This window comes from Parambassis ranga, chromosome 5 (genome assembly GCF_900634625.1).
Source record: "Parambassis ranga chromosome 5, fParRan2.1, whole genome shotgun sequence".
Classification (NCBI taxonomy): Eukaryota; Metazoa; Chordata; class Actinopteri; family Ambassidae; genus Parambassis; species Parambassis ranga.
Genome location: NC_041026.1, coordinates 25536692 through 25555599, shown reverse-complemented (window position 1 = coordinate 25555599; position 18908 = coordinate 25536692). Strand labels below are relative to the sequence as shown.

Here is an 18908-nt window from a genome sequence, read left to right as displayed (position 1 = left end):
ATGCTACACACCGTGGCTGTTGACTCAAGCTGTTTATATAAGCAGAGGACATGTTCCGCTATCACCACTCTTTGGACGAAGTGCTATCAACAAACCTATTGTCAGCGTCGCCTCATCCCTGACCACGGGGGCAGCGTGGTGACAGTTGGCAGATATCAGTAGCCAAGGTGACACTGCTCGATGGTCTCTGTGGGCCCACAGGCAGCTGGGGCAGCACCGGTGTCTGCTCGTTTTACCGCCTCCTTGACCTTTTGTGGTTAGACACAGTGAGGTTAGACTGGAGGGTCCTGAAGCTAATGTCACCCATTAGCTTCGTTCAGCCTCTTTAGAGATGCAGCATTTTTTTTACCTGCTTCACATCCCGTCCACAAAGTCTTATAAATACATGACGATGTACAATACCAGTTCCTTACCTTTTGAATGTGCTCACAGATTTTCCAGTTTTGCCTGTTTCTTTGTCTGCTTTTAATTACAACACGTTCAAAGAGTCAGAGTGATGCCCATGAAAGCCGGTCCTTCCACTGTTATATTAAGAAATTTAGTTTCTGTTTTAAAATATTTACCTGTGGACAAGCCTAAGTTAGGAAGCAATTAAATGCCATGATACAGTATGTGAGTTATGTGTTTTTGATTATGTAATCATCCTTCTTGACTATGTTGGCTTTGTTGGAATATAGTGAAAAAATAGCTACATTACTCAGTAGCAATCCCATGAATCCTTTAGATACATCCTTCTGTTTGTATGAGCTGCTGTTAACAGGTCCTGCAATGAGGCAGCTTCAGGAGATCAGCATGTAAATCTCAGTGCTTCTTTTCCTCTCAGTTCTAATGATAGAGAGGCAGACGGGCTCTTTGACGACGCCTCTCAAATACTCCTCACTGAACAGCGTGTACAAAGCAGAGAGCAGTCTGATAGGAACATATAACAAGAGGTATCTTGGTGTGTGTTTGTGTGTGCCTATGTTTGTGTCTTAGTCATCGTTTTCCTTGCATTTGTGCATGTGTGACATCGTGCACAGTGTGTGTACATGTGATTCCCAGTGTTCATATGTGGACAGATTTCTGACTGCTGTGTGCGAGTGCAATAAGATTTCAATCTCTTCCCTCTATATGGCTGAGCTGTTGCGGTGGAGGTGCCCCATGGGGAAATGTAATTATACCCTGCTGGCCACAGAGTACGGCTTCACTGCCCTATCTGTCTCAGGAGAGACAGCGGCTGGAGGCCCCTTCTCTCTTGCAATATCAAACAGCCGAGATGTCACTAAAGCCCTGCTATATCTCTGAATTTTGTATTAAACCCCTGTTCCAATCTCCTCCTCTAATCAGCTTTTAGATCCTGGGGTTATCTGTGGCCTTTTTGCTACAGTTTTGTCACAGTTGTGAATAATTTATGACAGAATTAACAGCCTTTGCTAAGAGCAGTGAACGGAAGATTTTGGAACATGGCCACAATCTGACTCAAGTTCAAAGCCATTTTACTCATGCATTTTTTTCTGGCTGATAAGCAAAATCTTATCACCATAAACGTAGTTATTGCTGTAATTACTATCATCTGCATTTTCCCCACCTGAGTACCTGAGTTTGTTATTCATCGATCTGGTGTTCATCTCTCCTTTTTGTCTTTCCTCTGTTGTGTCTCTTTCACTTCCTTGCTCTTGGTGCGTTCCAAAGGAGGTGTGTGCCGAGATGATATCCATTAGTAACGCAACCAATCAGACCCATCCCACTCTTAGGAATTTAGGTAAACAATCAATAAGGGCACTCAAATAACAGTGGTCTAAGTGGCCCAGTGATGTTGCCATTAAATGAATACAGGATATAGCGGTCATGTTAGGACACCCCAGCCCATACCATCCAAATGTATTATTTTTCCTTTGTGGAATTCATTTCATACACCATACATCTCCCATAACCTTCTGTCCTGTTTGGGTTTTATCGCTAGATGATAGGATGATACGGTAAATAAGAGCAAAATAGAAAGAGAACAAAAAACTACAGCTATGACAAATTTAAGACATCAGAAAATTCAGAGTAAAATTGGGACCATGAGTCCAGCCGCATTGAGACATCTGATTGTAAATAGCAAGTTTACTCTGCATGTCACCCATTTCATCATATTGCACCTAGTCATGGTGAATTATCAGAAGTGCTGCTCTACCAGAACACTTCTGTCTTCTTCATTTCCCTGATTTGCTACAGTCTAACTCTACCTTAATCTCCATTTCTGTGTTCGTCACCCTCTCTCCATCTCTGCATTCCAGCCTGGTCACAACTGCAGCTACTCAAACCACTCTTCACCCTCACCCCTCCCTCATGTCTCTCCCTCAGGGTGTAGTAGCCATTGTTGTGCCTAATAAGGTTTATGGAATTACAGATCTCTGAAATTGGATTTTCTCACTCCACCAAAGCATTGGGATTACGGGTTTAAGGCTGGGTGCACTGGGACACAACTGACCGATGACTGAACTGTTTTTTTCTGCCTTCACCCTCAAGGTGGGCAGATCGAGTGACTGACATGCCAACATCTCTGAAGACAGACATACAGATTCATGCACATACAAACTGTACATGGCAAATACATCTAAATCAGGCATCTGTTTCACTACTACCTCTGGATTCCTGTTTTTCTTAAGTCGGCCACTCTCACTCTTACACACTCCTCCTATGTCTGTCCTCACAACTTTGACTGTGTTTGATCAAATTCTCATCTAATGAATCTTTTGATCTTCTCTTCTAACACCCAGACACACCCCAGATCTCTACATCCAAACTAGCTCAATTCATTCTAATCCTTAAAATCTGGCTGAAGCAATTGAGTCCTAGTGATGTTCAGAGATTTGCACTGTCTACCCCAGGCTTTTGTTTAAAGAACTGTGCGATTTCTTCACTAACCTTGACACCACCCCCCCCCCCCCCCCACCCCCTCAAAAGCTACCCCATCACAAATCCCGATCAATTTCTCCATCATTGTTCCGTTGTGATTGAGCATTAACTACAGCTAGAACAAAAGAGGTGCAAATACAAGTGAGAAAATGAACTGAGACACTGAGTGAATGCAACATTGAGATGTTGACAGAAAGGTGGTATTCATTAGGAGTGGTGGCTTAGTGAACTCTTAATTGGGAAGAGACAGGACTGAGGATAAGGGATCAGTAGAGGCAGAGCTGGGGTTCAAGTCCACTGAAATCAATCAGCCTCCTCTCCAACTGGGAGAATGCAGCCAATCAAAGAAAACATGGCCTCGGGCTGCCAGACATTTACCCCCTCGGTCAAACGATATCAGGATCAACCTGAACAGACAGCTCATTCAAACTTATCTCAGTCAAAGTCTTCAGATTGCTTTTGATGTGGGTATGTGACCATCTTACTTGGGCATGTCTCACCAGTTTTAGTGTAAAACAAGTATCAACAGGAGATCATTGAATCTAATAAAACACTCTTTATGAAAAGGAATATTAAACGTACCCCTGCTGTATTTTTACTTCAACACTAAAAATAGTCACTTTCTCCTCTTCTTCCTCTTCATCTTGCTCCTTGCCTGGGTAATAGCTATCCTTCTGGCCTGTCACTTTTTGATGTATCATCTTCTTATTCACATCAAGGACAAGGCCAGGTGTCGCATTTTCTCTCAGTTGCCACGCTTGTCACACCGCCTCGTCACCCACAGCCGGTTCCAATCCCCTCCCTTCTTCCTCCCCTCTCTGCTTATTTATATTATATCTGTCACTTTTTTTCTCGTGAGAAAAAAAAGAAAGTAAATCACTTTCGCCATTTGCAGCCTGCTGCGTCTGCCGATTGCTGCAAGTTTTATGTGGATGTCATCTTTGGCCATGTAAATTCCTGTCAAAAGAAATAATGTCTGCTCTGTTTGTGTTGTCAAATGACTGAAGTTTCTGCCCCTTATTGTGTCCTTGGCTTTAAATGGCTATGTCAGTTATTTGTTAAGCTATATGGGAATAAACTACAGTGCAAAGACGGCCTTGACAGAGATCTTAGGCTTTTTTATTGCTCCAGATGGACAGATAGACAGGCACAGGTGTCCAGACTCACCTCTCTTTGATGCCCATGAGTGGTTGGCTGTGCTGGCTCGGGTGCAGAGCAGCTGGGGTCACAGACGTGCTTTGGCAGCGAGATGAGAGTGAGTTTATAAGGTTCTCCAGTGTATTCTTACCCATGCCACACATAGCATAAGAGGAGATGAGTGTGTGCATGTATTTCTCTTAAAACAGTATGATAGATTAGATCTTGATTTCACTTGCTGATTTTAGATACTGTATGTTGGAGCTAGTTTGGCTCAGCTCACATGTTTACATACTGGACCCTGAATCAGAACAACGATCAGACAACTATACTCCTGTCAACATGTCTTCACAGGCAACCACAGAACAAGGTTTTGTAGCTTAATATTGCAAGTAGACTCACTCTGTCACATGAGATAGTGTTAGATAGCAGATTGATGGAAAAAAAAGCTGGCTGAAAACAGCTTTTTTCCTGAACCTTAGCTGCCTCTGACACCTGGTTTAAAGCAGTGTAAAGATTTACTTGACTGTCTGACTGAATCTCAGCAGCGCTTACAATGTATTATATTATCCCAATGCCAAAAATGTCCTTTTTACTCTCCATTTGTGGCACAGGTCTAATTAAAGCACCTTCTGAACCATTACCTGCATCTTTGGGATGGATGACATAGTGTGAGCTTGTTCATATCCAACAGTTTCACACAGCATTGTGGTCTAAAGCAGATACATCCCCATCCTCAGTGGAGGTGTGAGGAAGGAGTGGTGACTGGGAGTGACATCTGGACTACTATATGGCTTCTGGACAAGGGGAGAGCAATGAAACAGGCCTAGATTAAGCCAGAGTGACTCAGAATGTGTACACAATTTACAATTCAAAATGTAAAAAGATGAGCTGCAGTGGCAAAGATATGGAATAGGTGTCATCCAGTACTACAGTATCCTAGAATTCATCCACTTTGTGTTTGCTTACAGGATTTGGCAGTTGGAGGTGGATTTTATCCAACGAGAAGAACATCACAAGGTGAGGAGTGTTTTTTTTTTTCCTGGCACAGGTTTGCTCACTGATGTCATGTCAGTGCATACAAGGCTGTTTTCATGTTTTATCAATAAAACCAAATCATGCACTCACAACTGTGCAGGGTTCATCCTAGTGCAGAGTTGTATAGTTATAGTGTCCAACTCTCTTTGTGTCATCCCTTTATCTGAGCTAAAATAATTCAGGTTTAGATTATTGTTCTTGTTACAATGGATTTTACACATCCCAGAGATCACACAGTGGGCCACAGTTAGCATATGATTACCTCCACTCGTACATCTCACTACGTCAAGTCAGTCTCAAAATCCCATCAGATCATCTGATTTGCATGACAGAGATTATCACTTTTTCTGCACAAATAGCAGGTTGGTTATTGTTGGCCCTGCAGAGATGGCATTCATGATCAAAGAGACCTCTGGGTGTGTTCTGGCCACAGCAGATGTCCCCTCAGTGCCCATCAGTTCAAACTACAGTTATGAAGGGAAAAGAGAAATGAAGAATGCAGGAGTGACCGAGGGGGATAAGCCGAGAATCTGGGAACCAATATTAGAATTAATGAGCTGGTTACAAAGCTCAGAATTTTTAAATCAATAGCTGAAAACCGCCTTCAACCCCCCGTGGCTTTGGCTGTGAATGAGCTTCATGTCTTCATCAAACAGCCAATGCTAACACTGTTTTATGCTTTAGATTAGTTGTTGGAGGCACTGCAGTGTTATTGCTGTCCTGTTGGCTGTTTACCAGTTACATGCTTTTGCTGCCAGAGTCATCCTGTGTGAACAGTTGGGTAGCAGCAGACGAAGCTCTCAGCACATGTGGGCATATTATGTGCACAGCTGTGCACAGCTGACTCATTACCACTTGCAAAAACATCAGTCTGTGTGTGACTGTAATCAGTTCTCATTTTTGATTAACAACTTGCTACAAAGGGCTCCTAATATAGCCATGATAGTCTGAGAAGATGACATGTCTGAAACTTTTATTGACACAGCATTTGAGGGAGCTGAACTCTGATTTTCCTTTTTGTTTCTGTGACACTAGCAAAAGCAGACAGGTGAGTGATGTGCCTTTGGTGATATATTCTGTTTGAGGACTGATCTCCACTTCAAAACCCCGGTGTGAGGACAGCATTCACCTCTCTTTTTCTTCCTCCTCTTCGTGCTGGCAGCCGAGGCCTTCGGCAGTGTGGGATAAAAACCAAAAGTCTCACAGAGAAACTTTTCAAAGACACAGTTCTTCTTCTGATTGAAGAACTCATCAATTCAGTTTTTTTCCTTAAACCAATGTCCCCTCAACAGAACTCTGGTTGTTTATCAACAGAGTTATGTGATATGTCTCCCCCATTCCTTGCAGCTGGTTGCATAAGGTCCTTTTGATAGCTTGTGAGTGACAAAGGGATATTTTTCCTTTAACACTCTGGGGGATTACTTTTTTGTTGGTGGCAATTTCTCCTTGAGCAGACTCTTCACATCCTCCCTGGGGTATGTGATACACACTGTGGGACTCTTAGAGCTTTTTTGTGCCCCTCATTTTCCACATCAGCAAGATGGAAGCCTCCAGCTTGCTTTCCTGCACCATCCTGTGTTCTGCCCACTGATTAAAAGTCAAATATTAAAGTGCTCTGTTGTGAGCCCGGCCTAATTGATTCTTTCCGCTGGGTGCACTCAGAATGGGCTGACAGCAGGCGATACCAGGCTTTGTCAACATCAGGCATGCTGCCTGACTCTTAGGACGGCACCCCGATAAAGCCTCCTGTGAGTGTGCCAACCTACAGTGCCACACACAGAGAGGCCACTCGGCAGTCCGGCCAAGTTTTATAGTAACAGCGCAGAAGCAGCTCATTCTTTTGCTGTGTGTCAGCTCCGTCGGGTAGCTGGGAAGTCGGCTCTGTATTTGTAAGGAAGTGGCTGGCTGTAACAAAAGTGCTTCTGGCCACTTGCATAACCACTCATCTTACTTAAGCAATCTGGGGCGATGGTGCTGAAAGAAGCATTCATTTGAGCACCACAAAAGGCCCGCTTCTCCCCCTCAGATCCTCAGTTTTCCTCCCGTTAAGATTGCTTTTGATAGTGTTTAATCACAGCTGTTTTTTAAAAGAAGCTCACCAAACACAAGATGACACTGAGTACAGTATGCCATCATTGGTCCCTCAGACAGTGAATGGAGATTCTGCTTGAAGCCCTTAGCTTATGGGGTTTTACTCTCCCTTCACTACAATACAAGCATAATTAATTGATTCTCCACAGCAGTAAAAGAGTACCCCTCTCCTTAAATGCAGGCAGGCCAGTGCTCCTGTCCCTCTCTTGTCTGCTTATCATATGGATTTACTGGCCATTTTATGTACATGAAATGGCTTTGCTCTCCATTTATTTTTAAAGCTTTTATATGGCACGTTAGAGAGTGCAACAGGGATCTTGGTGCTATACAGTTTTTTATTAAATGCAGACATTCACCCACAGCATTTTTCTCATGAATCTGATTGACCTTTCTGCTCAGTGTGATCCACAATAAAAGGCTGTAGGTGCCTATTAACCCTTCATGGTTGAAAAATACTATATATATTATGGCAGAACCACAGGGGGCTGGAGCCTATCCCACCTATCTATGGGTGAGAGGCAGGGTACACAGATATATATATATATATATATATATATATATCTGTGTACCCTGTACCCAGCCCCCTGTGGTTCTGCCAGGACAAAGCGGGTTTGGATGATGGATGGATGGATATATATCCCATCCTGTCTGCTGTTTAAATAAAATGGAGGTGTGTGTGGGGCAGAGGTCAAAGAGCTGGCTGACAGTATTGTAATTACTCTATTAGTGAAACAGGGCCGTGCTCTGTCACAGCACCAATTACAATACAAGGTTGACATACTTGATGTAGGCCTTGCTAATTCATGTTTAATTGAAGAAAGAGATGAGAAAAGAAAACCAGAGGGCCAGCGTGTTGTCCTTGTGTATAGATAACATAATAAGTTTTTTTTGTATCATATCAGTGTGACCAATTGCCAGCACAGTTGTGGAAGAGTCTCCTGGCAGCTTAGGTTTAAAGGCTACTGTAAAAGTAATCCCAATGTCTTCTCTTGTGAGTACTGAACAGGGTTTCATTTCTACCTCCACCCTGTTACTTCCCTGCTGCGGATCCCAGTGGGGGGAGGAGGGGGGGGGGGGGGTCCAGAGGCTGAGTGGGGGTCATGATCACATCCACAGGGGAGTCTGCAGCTGGCTGCCTTTCTGACAGGAGTCTAATGGAGGGCTAACAGAAGAGAGTCAAGTCTCAGACTCTACTGCTGTGACCTTGACATAAGCCTGTGGAGGCAGGTAAAGGAGGAGGAGGGATGGAAAGGTGAATTTCCATCATAGAGGCTGACAGGCAGGTGGTTTAAATATCTTCACTCCTTTTCTGATCCACTTGATTTTTGCTTACCTCAAAAAAGGCCAGTTAATCACTCCACAATGTAAAGGAAAGAGCTTTCTCTTTCCTTAAGACGCATGTGTGTGTGAGACTGGCCAAGTCAGTCAGTCAGTCAGTGTGTTGGTGTACATCAAAATAAATGTTTAAATGTTGTTTTGTTTCTTAAGATTTTCTTTGTTTATGTTTATTAGTATGATTAGTTGTTTTGTTATCTTGACTGAGAAAAAAAACCCTTGATGTGTAATTTTCTGCAGAGGAGCTTATAATGTATTCCATTAAGAATAATTGAGAATACAGTTCTTTTAGAATTATTACATGTAGACTAGAAAGAATTATTTTATTTAATTATCTTTTTAAGTTTACTCCTGATAATAATTTAAGCACAATACATTTTGTCATATTTATAACCTATGATGAAAAAATATGCTTTTACTCTGAAATAATTTCTGTGTACATTTTGTATTGACTGGAAACACAATGAGGCATATAGATCCAAAGAAGGAGCCAGTAATGAGTCCAGTTCAATGGACTGTGAAAATCTCCCAAAACAAAGTTATAGTTTGTTTATTTAGATAGTTTATAGTTATAGTTGTATAGTATTGATCTTGATATTTATCTTTTCTTATGATGTTAGAATTAGTGTGCGTGTGCACATGTATTTGGTCTTACTTGGTCAGTTATACACATCAGAGGTAAGTCAGGCCTGCAGGGACAGCCATTAAGTATTATCCACAGTAAAGCGAGAGCCACTGCTGCCTGATCAATCTGCTCTCTCATTAAAAGGCTGCCAAGCCCTTTGCAACTCGATACAATATCAATACTGTAGCACCACAGAGAGACCTCCAGAGCTGTTAGGCAAGCCGCTGGCAGCTTAACTGTCATTACCGGGCAGGCAACATGCCAGAAACCCCCTTCATGGGCCACTTAGGCTCCCTCATGGTCCCAAACACAGGTCAGGACAGACAGATGGGCTGTCTGGGCAGCTGTCCCAGGGACAAGGCAGAGAGAGATCTACCGACCTGTAGATGGGGAGACACCTTCAGCCCTCACTCAATATGAAGGGATGATATGAGCTGTGTGTGTTGAACCATGCATTTTAGGCAGCACTGCGGTTTCACTTGAAGCTTTTTTGTTTGCTGCGAGTGCTTTGGACGATTACATGCACAGTCACATATTTGTGTTTAAACAGGACAAATGACAAAGAATTTGGTTAAAAAAAACACACTCAGTGAACTCTGAAGGTGAGATTTGATAAATCTGAGTTTTGGCAAATGGCCCAAGAATCCTGCTGGGAAAACCACAGCCACTGAATAGCACACTGTGGTGATTTGTGAGTAGACCAAATGGGGGGAATATAAGTGGCCATACATAGAAAGACTCTGTAATTCATGTCATTGTGTAGAGGTCTCCCCTCTACACTCTAGCCTTAACCCCTGTGTGGCTCCGATAGGGGAGGGAGGGATCAGTGTGCATCTCTAAACCCACAGTAATCCGCTGACAAAAGGTCCAAGAGAAAGCCAGCTAGTGAATGTGGGGGGTTAGGACAGAGAATGGGAGGAGTTGAAGAGGTAAAGACGCGATTCTCAGTTCTCCAAGTCCCAAGGGTGTGCTTAACACTAGATAAGATGGTCCTCACTGCACCCACAAACCTCTGCCACCCTTCAATGAAACATCCCTCTGCTGTATAGGACCTCTTTGAGTAGTCAAGAGCCATTGTTTATCAGCTGAGTAAAACAATCCCGAGTGCACAGAAGTGGTTGCTTTTGCAGCAGCTCAGCTGTAACTGTAAAACTGTAAACACCCAGAGTATTGATTTATCTGGGCTGTTTGTAATTTATTCAGTGGCAGTTGTTTACTGAAAGTAGAAACCAATATTGTCTGTAATCATCATTAAGTCAGAGCCATTAGGAGCACTCCCAGTTGCAGGTGCTAATTTGATGATAAAAAAAAATGGTGTGTAATTAAAACACAACAGATGACAACTTCAAACCTACGAGTCTAATTTTACCAACACGTGCCAAGGCAACTGCAATATCACCAGCAGAGAAACATCACTGTAGGCTATGTGTTGCAATAATATTCCTCTCATTATGCATTTTATGTATTATGGAGTTCTTATCAGATCATGTTTTGAGTGACATTTTTCATTGGTGCTGTGGTTACGCAATGTCATACAAAAGTCAGTGAGCTGATCTGTGGTCTCGGGGAGGTAGTTAGGTTGGTCAGACAATGGGCCCCAGCTGATTTGTCTGTAATCCATTTAGTTGAGATGTGACACACTGTAGGGGGGCTTTGCCTCTGGTCAATAAGTGCCAATATGAAACAGTCATCACTCAGCAGGCTGCCCTGTCCACCAGCTTGCTCACTTGTTTCAGCTGTCAGCCCCAGTGTCAAAGGAGCTGGCGGTTTTGCCGCTCTTTCAGACGCATCACAAATGGTTTTCCCATACAAATCTAAATAGAGCAAGAAAAGCAAGGACACTTGCAGACTGCAAAGCATTTCCCTTCGACATCTGAATAAACCCATCCGAAGTGAAAACAGCTACGTATTTACAAAACACCATTGACAGTTGCTCATTCTCTCAATCTTAAACCCCTGGAGGTGGGGCCGTGAGGGGTTGAACCTAAGTCAGAGACAATCGGGGCTCTGTTAGTGTTTTCTCTAACACCTCCGTGTTCTCTTTGGGCTCTCATGGAGCGTACCGCAGGGGTGCAGGGGAGGAGGGGTAAATGCCCTGACCCTGCTATGGACCTCGACTGAAGCCATGTAAAAAACCTGCAGACCACCACGCTAGCTCCACATGCCACCCGGTTGCCACTGGAAACAGGAGAACAAGCAAAAGTGAAAGTTGGGGGACTTAAGAGATGAGGTCTAAATTCAGTCTCCATCGCAGTAGGTTTTGACATTATTTGTGATCTGGCTGCAGTCCAAACTCATTATGAAGAATATTTTTTCCGAGCAAAAAGGCTTGCAACGGTAGCTGTGTGATGTCCCTCTAGTGCCACTTGTGCCAAATAATTTGAGAACAATAAAACACTTTGATGCTGTTCATTTCCTCCAGATTCAGAGATAATTAGCCCAACTGTTATTCACTACTTTTATGTCCTGTTGTTAGAGAGACATTTGAATAGTGTGTGTGTGCGCCTGTCTCCTGCTCAGCCTGTGTGTGTGTGTGTGTGTACATTTATAGTCAACAGAGCAGACCCAGAGAGTCTGTCAGAGCTCTTTGTTCTCCAGCGAGAACACATCATGACTAGGCCTTTTGTCTGAACTGACACCATCATACAGTCTCTTTTTTTTCTACCCCCTCTCTCTTGCACACGCTCGCTGTTATATTTTCCACCAAACTATTCAGCCAGCATCCCATCACTCCCTTGCGTGTTGCGTATTTAAAAGATAATGGGCTCTGTGGATTATGGACTTGCAGAGATGGGGATGATTTTTTTCCATGTTTTCTATGCCTGGGTGTGGACTGAGCTAGTCGTCTTTTGACAGTGATCATGACTGTCAGTAGATGACTGCTGTGGGCAGTTTGCATTCATAACTTTGTTTGTTCATTATCTTCCTTCCATGTAATGTTCACTTGCAAAATATTATATTTATATTATTTGCAATCCTACAAACTTTATGTTATTACCAAGGCCAAATGATGTCTCTAAGCATGGGGATTAACCTACTGCATTAACAGCTTCCACTCGTCTGTGAAGACATTCCCTAAGTGCTTGTAACTGGGCTGCACAGATTTTTTTTTCTCCATTCAGCCTCCAGAGCATGAGGTCTGCCAGTGATAAAGTCTGGCTCTCAATAGCAATTCACCCTGAAGGTGTTGGAAAGGGCTGAACTCCAAACTCTCTACCATTCATTCATTCATTCATTCATTCATTCATTCATTCATTCATTCATTCATGAGGTTATTCTAAAAAATATGTCTAATATTAGTTATTGTATTTCCAAGGAAATCTTAAAAAGGTGTATGTGTGAATATTTCTGTGTGTGTCAGGGAAGGAGAGAAAAAGAAAGAAATTTCCAGGCAGAACACGTCACTGCTTCCATTTCCTCAGAGCAACAGACTCACTGCAGGATTAATGATGTGTTAAGTGCTAAAATTACACACATTTATATTTCACTTTCTGCACATTATATTCCGCGTGCAATTAAAGGCTAGGAAAGAATATTATGTGTAAACAAAAAAGACACTGGTTTAACAGTAACTGCAGGAAGAAATATTTCACACTCGAGCCATTTTATCTCAGCAGAAATCTCGTTTTCTCCCATTTAAAATCTACCACTGCCCTTCTGTGCCTGCGTATTCAAACACAAAATTGCTGTGCGGGTTCTGACTGTCATCTTAAAATTTCTGCAGAGTGCCACTGTTATCAGAACCTGGGGGAAATCTAAATTAAATCTTCCCGGTGAATAGGATCAGCCTCCACATTATCTCTTGTCATTCTCAACCATTAAAGTTAGTTATTAGGAAGTAACGGCACATTTGTCAAAAGAATGAGCAAGTTTTTTGTAACCTCAGAGTTGGCAAGGTATTGAATATGATTTCAGTGTTATCACACAGGAACAGGAGTTTGGATAGACCTTGCTGACCTATTAAAGGAGCCATTGTTTCACTCAGGTCACTGTTAAAAAAAAACACAGGAATCGCTTTTATTTATATATATTATAAGACATAGACAACCATAGACAAGATCTTGCACAGGGATTTGTGCTCTGTATCATACCATCACTTTTTTATTCCTTTTTAGTAAGGTGTTCTTAACCCTCTTCTATCTTTCTTTCTTTCTTATTCTTCCATACATTTTTTGGCGCAGCGTATCTTCAGCATACATTGACTGATTTTAGCCATTCAACTATCAAAATGTTCATCTCACTGAGGACATTCCGGGTCAACTTAATTTTTTTTTTCCAAAAATTATAATTTTTCAATTATTAAGCAATTTCTGCATCATTTTTAACATTGAAGTCTATGAGAGAGCCCTTCAACGAGGGTTGATTTTATTTTAGTCTTAAAACGCTCATTAGATGCTGCTCTATCAAACTTGTATTCAGAATTTTCTAATTACGAATCATTTCCGCACACCAGGCTCTCAAAATTGGAGTGGTTTTTGAGGTCTCCTCTGCTGTTATCATGGTGACAGGCTGACACACAGAGGCATACACAGAGGCATACAAAGCTCTAAATTGCTCTGATTCTCCAGCAATTCAAAGCGATCCTTCACATCAGCATTCAAAGCAATGCTTCAGCTGCAGCAATCGAACTTGCATTTTCTTCAGGAAATGCCCTTTTATAGTTTTGGTTGTTGTTTAATTAGCTAAAACAAAATGTTAGTTTGAAAACAGATCGTTTCACAACATCAAACACTTTACAGCACAAATGTCTCCTAGCCATCTCCTCCACCACTGCCTTGGCTAAATGGTAGTCTTGCCCTTACAGAATTTGATTGACTATATGACAAGGAACCCATTGTGATGGTTAGATGACTCAGACAGAGCATTTCCAAAACTGCAGCTCTTGTTGGGTGTTCCCAGTCTGCAGTGGTCATACCTATTAAAAGTGGTCAGCTGGCAACAGGACCAAAGGTAGCTAAGGCTCATTAATGCATGTAGTGAGCAAAGTCTGGTCTAAAACAACAGATTAGCTACTGTAGGTCAAATTGCTAAAAAAGTTCATTTTGGTCCGGACGTGTCCTGCGTGTGGTGTTGACACCAGTCAGGGTGTCCATGTTGGAGATAATACTATGGCTGGTGTATTTCTGAGGCAATACATGCAGATTTTTCATGTCAAAAGCAAAGAAAAGGGAATAGAGTACTGGACCTAAAGTAAAATGATAAACAAATGATAGTTAAGCTCAGTACCTGCCATGGTAATCAAGCCCATGGATTCTGCTTTACCCTCAATCATTGGACGCTGAACTAAAATTACTGCTGAAAATACAATCAAAATTCTGTTATGAGACATTTTTGAATCAAGATCAGTTTTTAGTGCAATGGCCTAGCCTGATTGAAAGTAATGCAATGTTTGTACAGACTTTGGTGCAGGAGCAGAGATTTGCAGGCAGAGAACGATAGAGGAGAGATGACAACAAACCTTGGCTTCTTATTATCATGAAAAAAGCATTCCATACTGTATTGAGACACACACACAAATGTTCCTGAGAGAAAGTTACTCTCATAGATGCATGCCATTGCAAAATTTCCATCTGAATACCAACTTTTGTTGGTAAATTCAAGGGTCCTTGGAGATTTTGCACATTCTATGCAGAGCTAGGCAGGCCAGTGGGAACAAAGTCACACATTAGCAAAGCCCTGCCAGCCTCAATTATGACCAAAGGAATTGGCTTGATAGTCTTGCAGCCGGCCACATTCACCACTGGATGTATCTATTTAAACCTTCCTTCCTGGCCACTTCCTTTATGTTTGTCAGCACATAGATACAGTGGATGGTAAATTCCAATGTCAAGAACAACTGAGAAGAGTTATGGAGGTTCTCTGCTACTGCATTCTGTTTTATTCTGTTGTATTTTCTACAGAAAGCATTGGTCTGTGATTCTGGTTTTCATGTTTTGGAAAAATCTCTCTGCATTGGAAGTAGTCAGTCTTTGTTCTGTATGCCTTGAGGTTTTTTTCAATCTCACACTTTCTCCGTCTTTTTCTCTCTCTCTGCTCTCTCACACCATTCGCTTTAGAAAATCAAGAGTCTGGCTGTAAGCTTGTGGGCTTTCGCCTCTATATTTCATATGCATTCTAAGACACAGCTGATTAAATTGCAAGTCTACGGCATTGCTCGTCCTCCTTCAGTATGAAATGAATGTTTTTTCCTAGGTTTTCTCATATTCTGTCTGTGTTTTTGTTGCCTTCTCAGGGGGGCTGGAGATTGGATGAATCAGACTTTATGCCTATTTCAAAGCTCAAGGTGTTTTATTTATAGGAAAAAAGTACATTAATGCCTCCGCAAAGCCTTTGGAAGATTTATCAAGTACCCAGAGCTCCAATACTGCCTCACTTGAACTTTGATACTTAAAGTACAGATGTGTGTTGCTAGGCAGTGAAATGTATCTGTCTGGCAATCTGGTATGTGTTTTCATTCCTCCGCTTTTGCCACTGTCTTACTGCTGTCATGCCCATGCTGTGACACGGCCAGCTCTGTTGTCACTACATATATAATTCAGTCCTATCAATAAAAGATGGGGCACATTAAGTTTTTATCTGACGATGCACTGCTGCTGTCTCTTAGAGCTTCTTTACAAGCGAATGGCTGAAGAGCAAAACTTTCCCTCTCTGTTCCGACTTCCAGGCATCACTTGGCATTAGTATAACCTTAGATGATCCTTGTTCCTTATACATGCTTTTAGTAGCTTATTCTCTATGATCTTATATTCTGCTAGCTTACTCCCACAGCTTTTCTCTCCAAGCCCCCAGCCTTTAATGAGTTTTGCTGAGAGTTATATTTACTCATGTTGTCTTGAACTTTTGTCTAAATGGCAAAATTTCCCCTTTCATTCTGCCCTATCGGGCTGAATCAGCATTGTCGTCTCGCAGTTCACTTAGTGCAAATAGCTGATGTGGGCAGAGCTCTGTCAGGAAAACGTGCTCTGTATCATCCTGGTTTACAGAAACAACATGGCTTGCCTTGCATTATGAATGCATACAAACCATCAGGCTGGTCATGTTGTTGGAGGCTGAAAACAGCTTGGCTAAGTAGGGCTCTTTTATAAGTGTTGTCCATCTCTGTTGTTCCACATATCTTATAGGTGTAATGGCTTCTGTCTGTTTAGATGTTATGGTTTCATTTGCTTTTTTCTTTCCGGTTTCATGTAGGATCTACCACCCATAGAGATAAACAAGACGGGTAGATAAAAGAGAGAGGAAGAATACTAACTGTAAAGAAAGAACTGTATGTGTCAGTTAAAGCAGATAAAAGCCTGAAAATCCAATTAGTCCTCGGTACCAGGGGGAAGAAGGAGGCCCGCTGGGAGTAATGTCAGGAAATATCCACCACCATAGCCTGACAATAACACATTAACATACTTGGCTATTGATATAGTATCAGCGTAAAAAATCAAACTGGATGTTTTCTTGTAAGGCAGGACTATATTTGGTAGTCCTCCCTGATGAATTTTGCTCACATCAGGTTTTTGAACAGATAAACAACCCTCAAAGGCATGTTGTGTACCTTCCACACCACAAACCAGGGAGCCAGCACACTGAAACTATTCTTTATTCACTGACGATGTCCTGGAATCCATTTTGGTGACAATATATTCACTGCTGAATGCAGAGAGCTGGTTGCATGTTTGTTCTTTCAGTACTTCTTGTGGATTTCCTTGTTGTTGGTGCCTTGTTTTCATCGCATGCCAGAAATGAAGGAGGGATGCAGGGCAAGAGAGAACTCAAGAAAGGAGCAAGGACAATCTCAAACAGCACAGTGCTCCAGGTCAGAGCTCAAATGTTCCTGCAGGGAAGAACCACATACCCTGGGAGTTGGAAACCAGAGCAAACACAGCTGCTCTGTGTATACACACACAGAAATGTATTCACATAATGTGTACTTGCATATGTAGGTGTGGGTTTAGGGAGGAGAGTTGGGAGTGTGGGTGTTTGTGTGATATAAAGACTTTAATGCAGTCTAGACAAGAAGACAGACTAGAAAGGGACAGGATAACTTGTGTTTAAGAGAAGCTCTGCTATATTCAGCTCACACTCTGTATGTGAAGATTAACAGGAGTAATTATGAATTCAGTGTCTTTCTTCCTTTAGCCATTTTCAATTATTGCCTTATTCTCTTGGACTCAGCTGTGTACATCCAGCCACAGTAGCATATGGTTGGTTGATTTTTTCCTGCTTTTCCGCATGTTGAACTGTAGTGCATTCCAGTCAGGTTGTTGTTTCGGAGGAGTTGCACTCCCAAAGCACAGAGCTTGCCACTGTGTTGTTGTTATTATCTTCATCTTCAAACGAAGATAGGTCTGGCCACATGCTCCTTGTGGACTGACTCGCAAACACACACACCCACGCTTCCATGACATTGGAACACTGATGATGCTGCTGCTTGTAAACTGTGTTTATGATCTCAGTCACTGGTTGTGTTTCTGTGTGTTTCTGTGTTGTCATAATTTAGGCACAGAGTGGTTCTTGAATGATCGTATGAGCGCGTGAACAGCAAATGTATCTTTGATTTGCTTGCTTTTTGTGTTCCTGGAGTTTTCTAATAATTGTAGATAGTGTTTCACACTAGCAAGACAAAAAATCCCTGCTGTGTGTTTGCAGGGGAATATAACCAACAGTTGCCATGGTAAACTCAGAGGGGATATATTGTTAATGAGGAAGAGTTATTAGAGAGCAAATGGGATTCAAGTGCATGTAGAGATTAATGAATAAAAACATGTATTGTTATATTAAACTTGAAGAAGGAGAGCAGCATTTGTAAATTTCAACATCTGTTTTATCTTATTGACCCTGGTTACGTCCTCATTTTTTTTCCTGCTTTCATTTTCACAGATGTTTTTTTACATACACATATTTTGATTGGGTATAATTAAAACTCAGCACTTTCCTAAGACTCCTTTTGTCTCTTCACATTGTCGCCCTGCTCATTGACCCCTGTCTTCATTTACCCTCTCTCATTCTGTCTCTCCTTCACCTCTGCCTCCCACTCTTCCTCCCGAACCCACCTCCCCACATCTCTCATATCCACCCTAAACCTCTCTGGGGGAGGTGAGGCCTGAGCTGGCCCCGGGCCCAGGCCCATTAGCCCCAGCCTGGCAGCCATGTGCTCATCACCAGAGATCATTACAACCAGCCAATGACACCACTCTAATGGATCATTAATGATTGATTAACGAGCTGATCTCAGCCCAAACAGGTGCATTTGTAAAGAAGAGCACCCTGTAATGGCATGGCAATGCTTGCATCTGCTATTTTTTCCTGTGTTTTGTGTATGTCCAAGTGTATGTGCATGTTTTTGTATGTTTTATTTTTATCTGTCTCACTCTGTGTCCTTCTCAGGCTGAGTGAGGGAGCTGCAGACTCGGTGTTGAACGAAGCACTGCGGAGGTGACTTCAGGATTACATGATGGCAGGGCGGGGGCTCCAGGCCCCTCTCCCTCTTTTTCTTCTTCTGTTTCTTATCCTGGTGGGAATCCTTCCGGAGGTGCAGGGTTCAGGCTACCTGTCTGCATATCGTCTCAGGGCTCGATTGCAGAGGGACCGGCAGATCCGTAATGTCCGACCCAATATCATTCTCATTCTCACTGATGATCAGGACATAGAACTGGGTAAGGGTGTTACCTCCATTATTCTTATATTGTGTGTGTTTACTATGTGGCTATGCATCTGTCGCTCTCTGTTGCTTTGTTTTCATGTCCCATGGGTATGGATATTTTGTCCATGTCTATCCAACAGCATCAACACGGGAAAGTCAACCTAATGC

General features: G+C 42.3%; 1 protein-coding gene across 6 annotated transcripts in view; it reads left to right on the top strand.

Annotated features, from left to right (window-relative positions):
• Window positions 1-18908, top strand: part of sulf2a (sulfatase 2a) — a 39476-nt gene that overhangs the window by 10925 nt on the left and 9643 nt on the right. For 4 of the 6 annotated variants that reach the window (XM_028407192.1, XM_028407191.1, XM_028407193.1 and 1 more), the window contains 2 exons: window positions 4992-5040; window positions 18485-18753. In XM_028407192.1, coding sequence (XP_028262993.1) covers window positions 18549-18753 — 205 coding nt within the window. In that variant the 5' untranslated portion in view covers window positions 4992-5040; window positions 18485-18548. The remainder of the gene's footprint in view (window positions 1-4991; window positions 5041-18484; window positions 18754-18908) is intronic. The other 2 variants (XM_028407194.1, XM_028407195.1) reach the window with 1 other exon arrangement.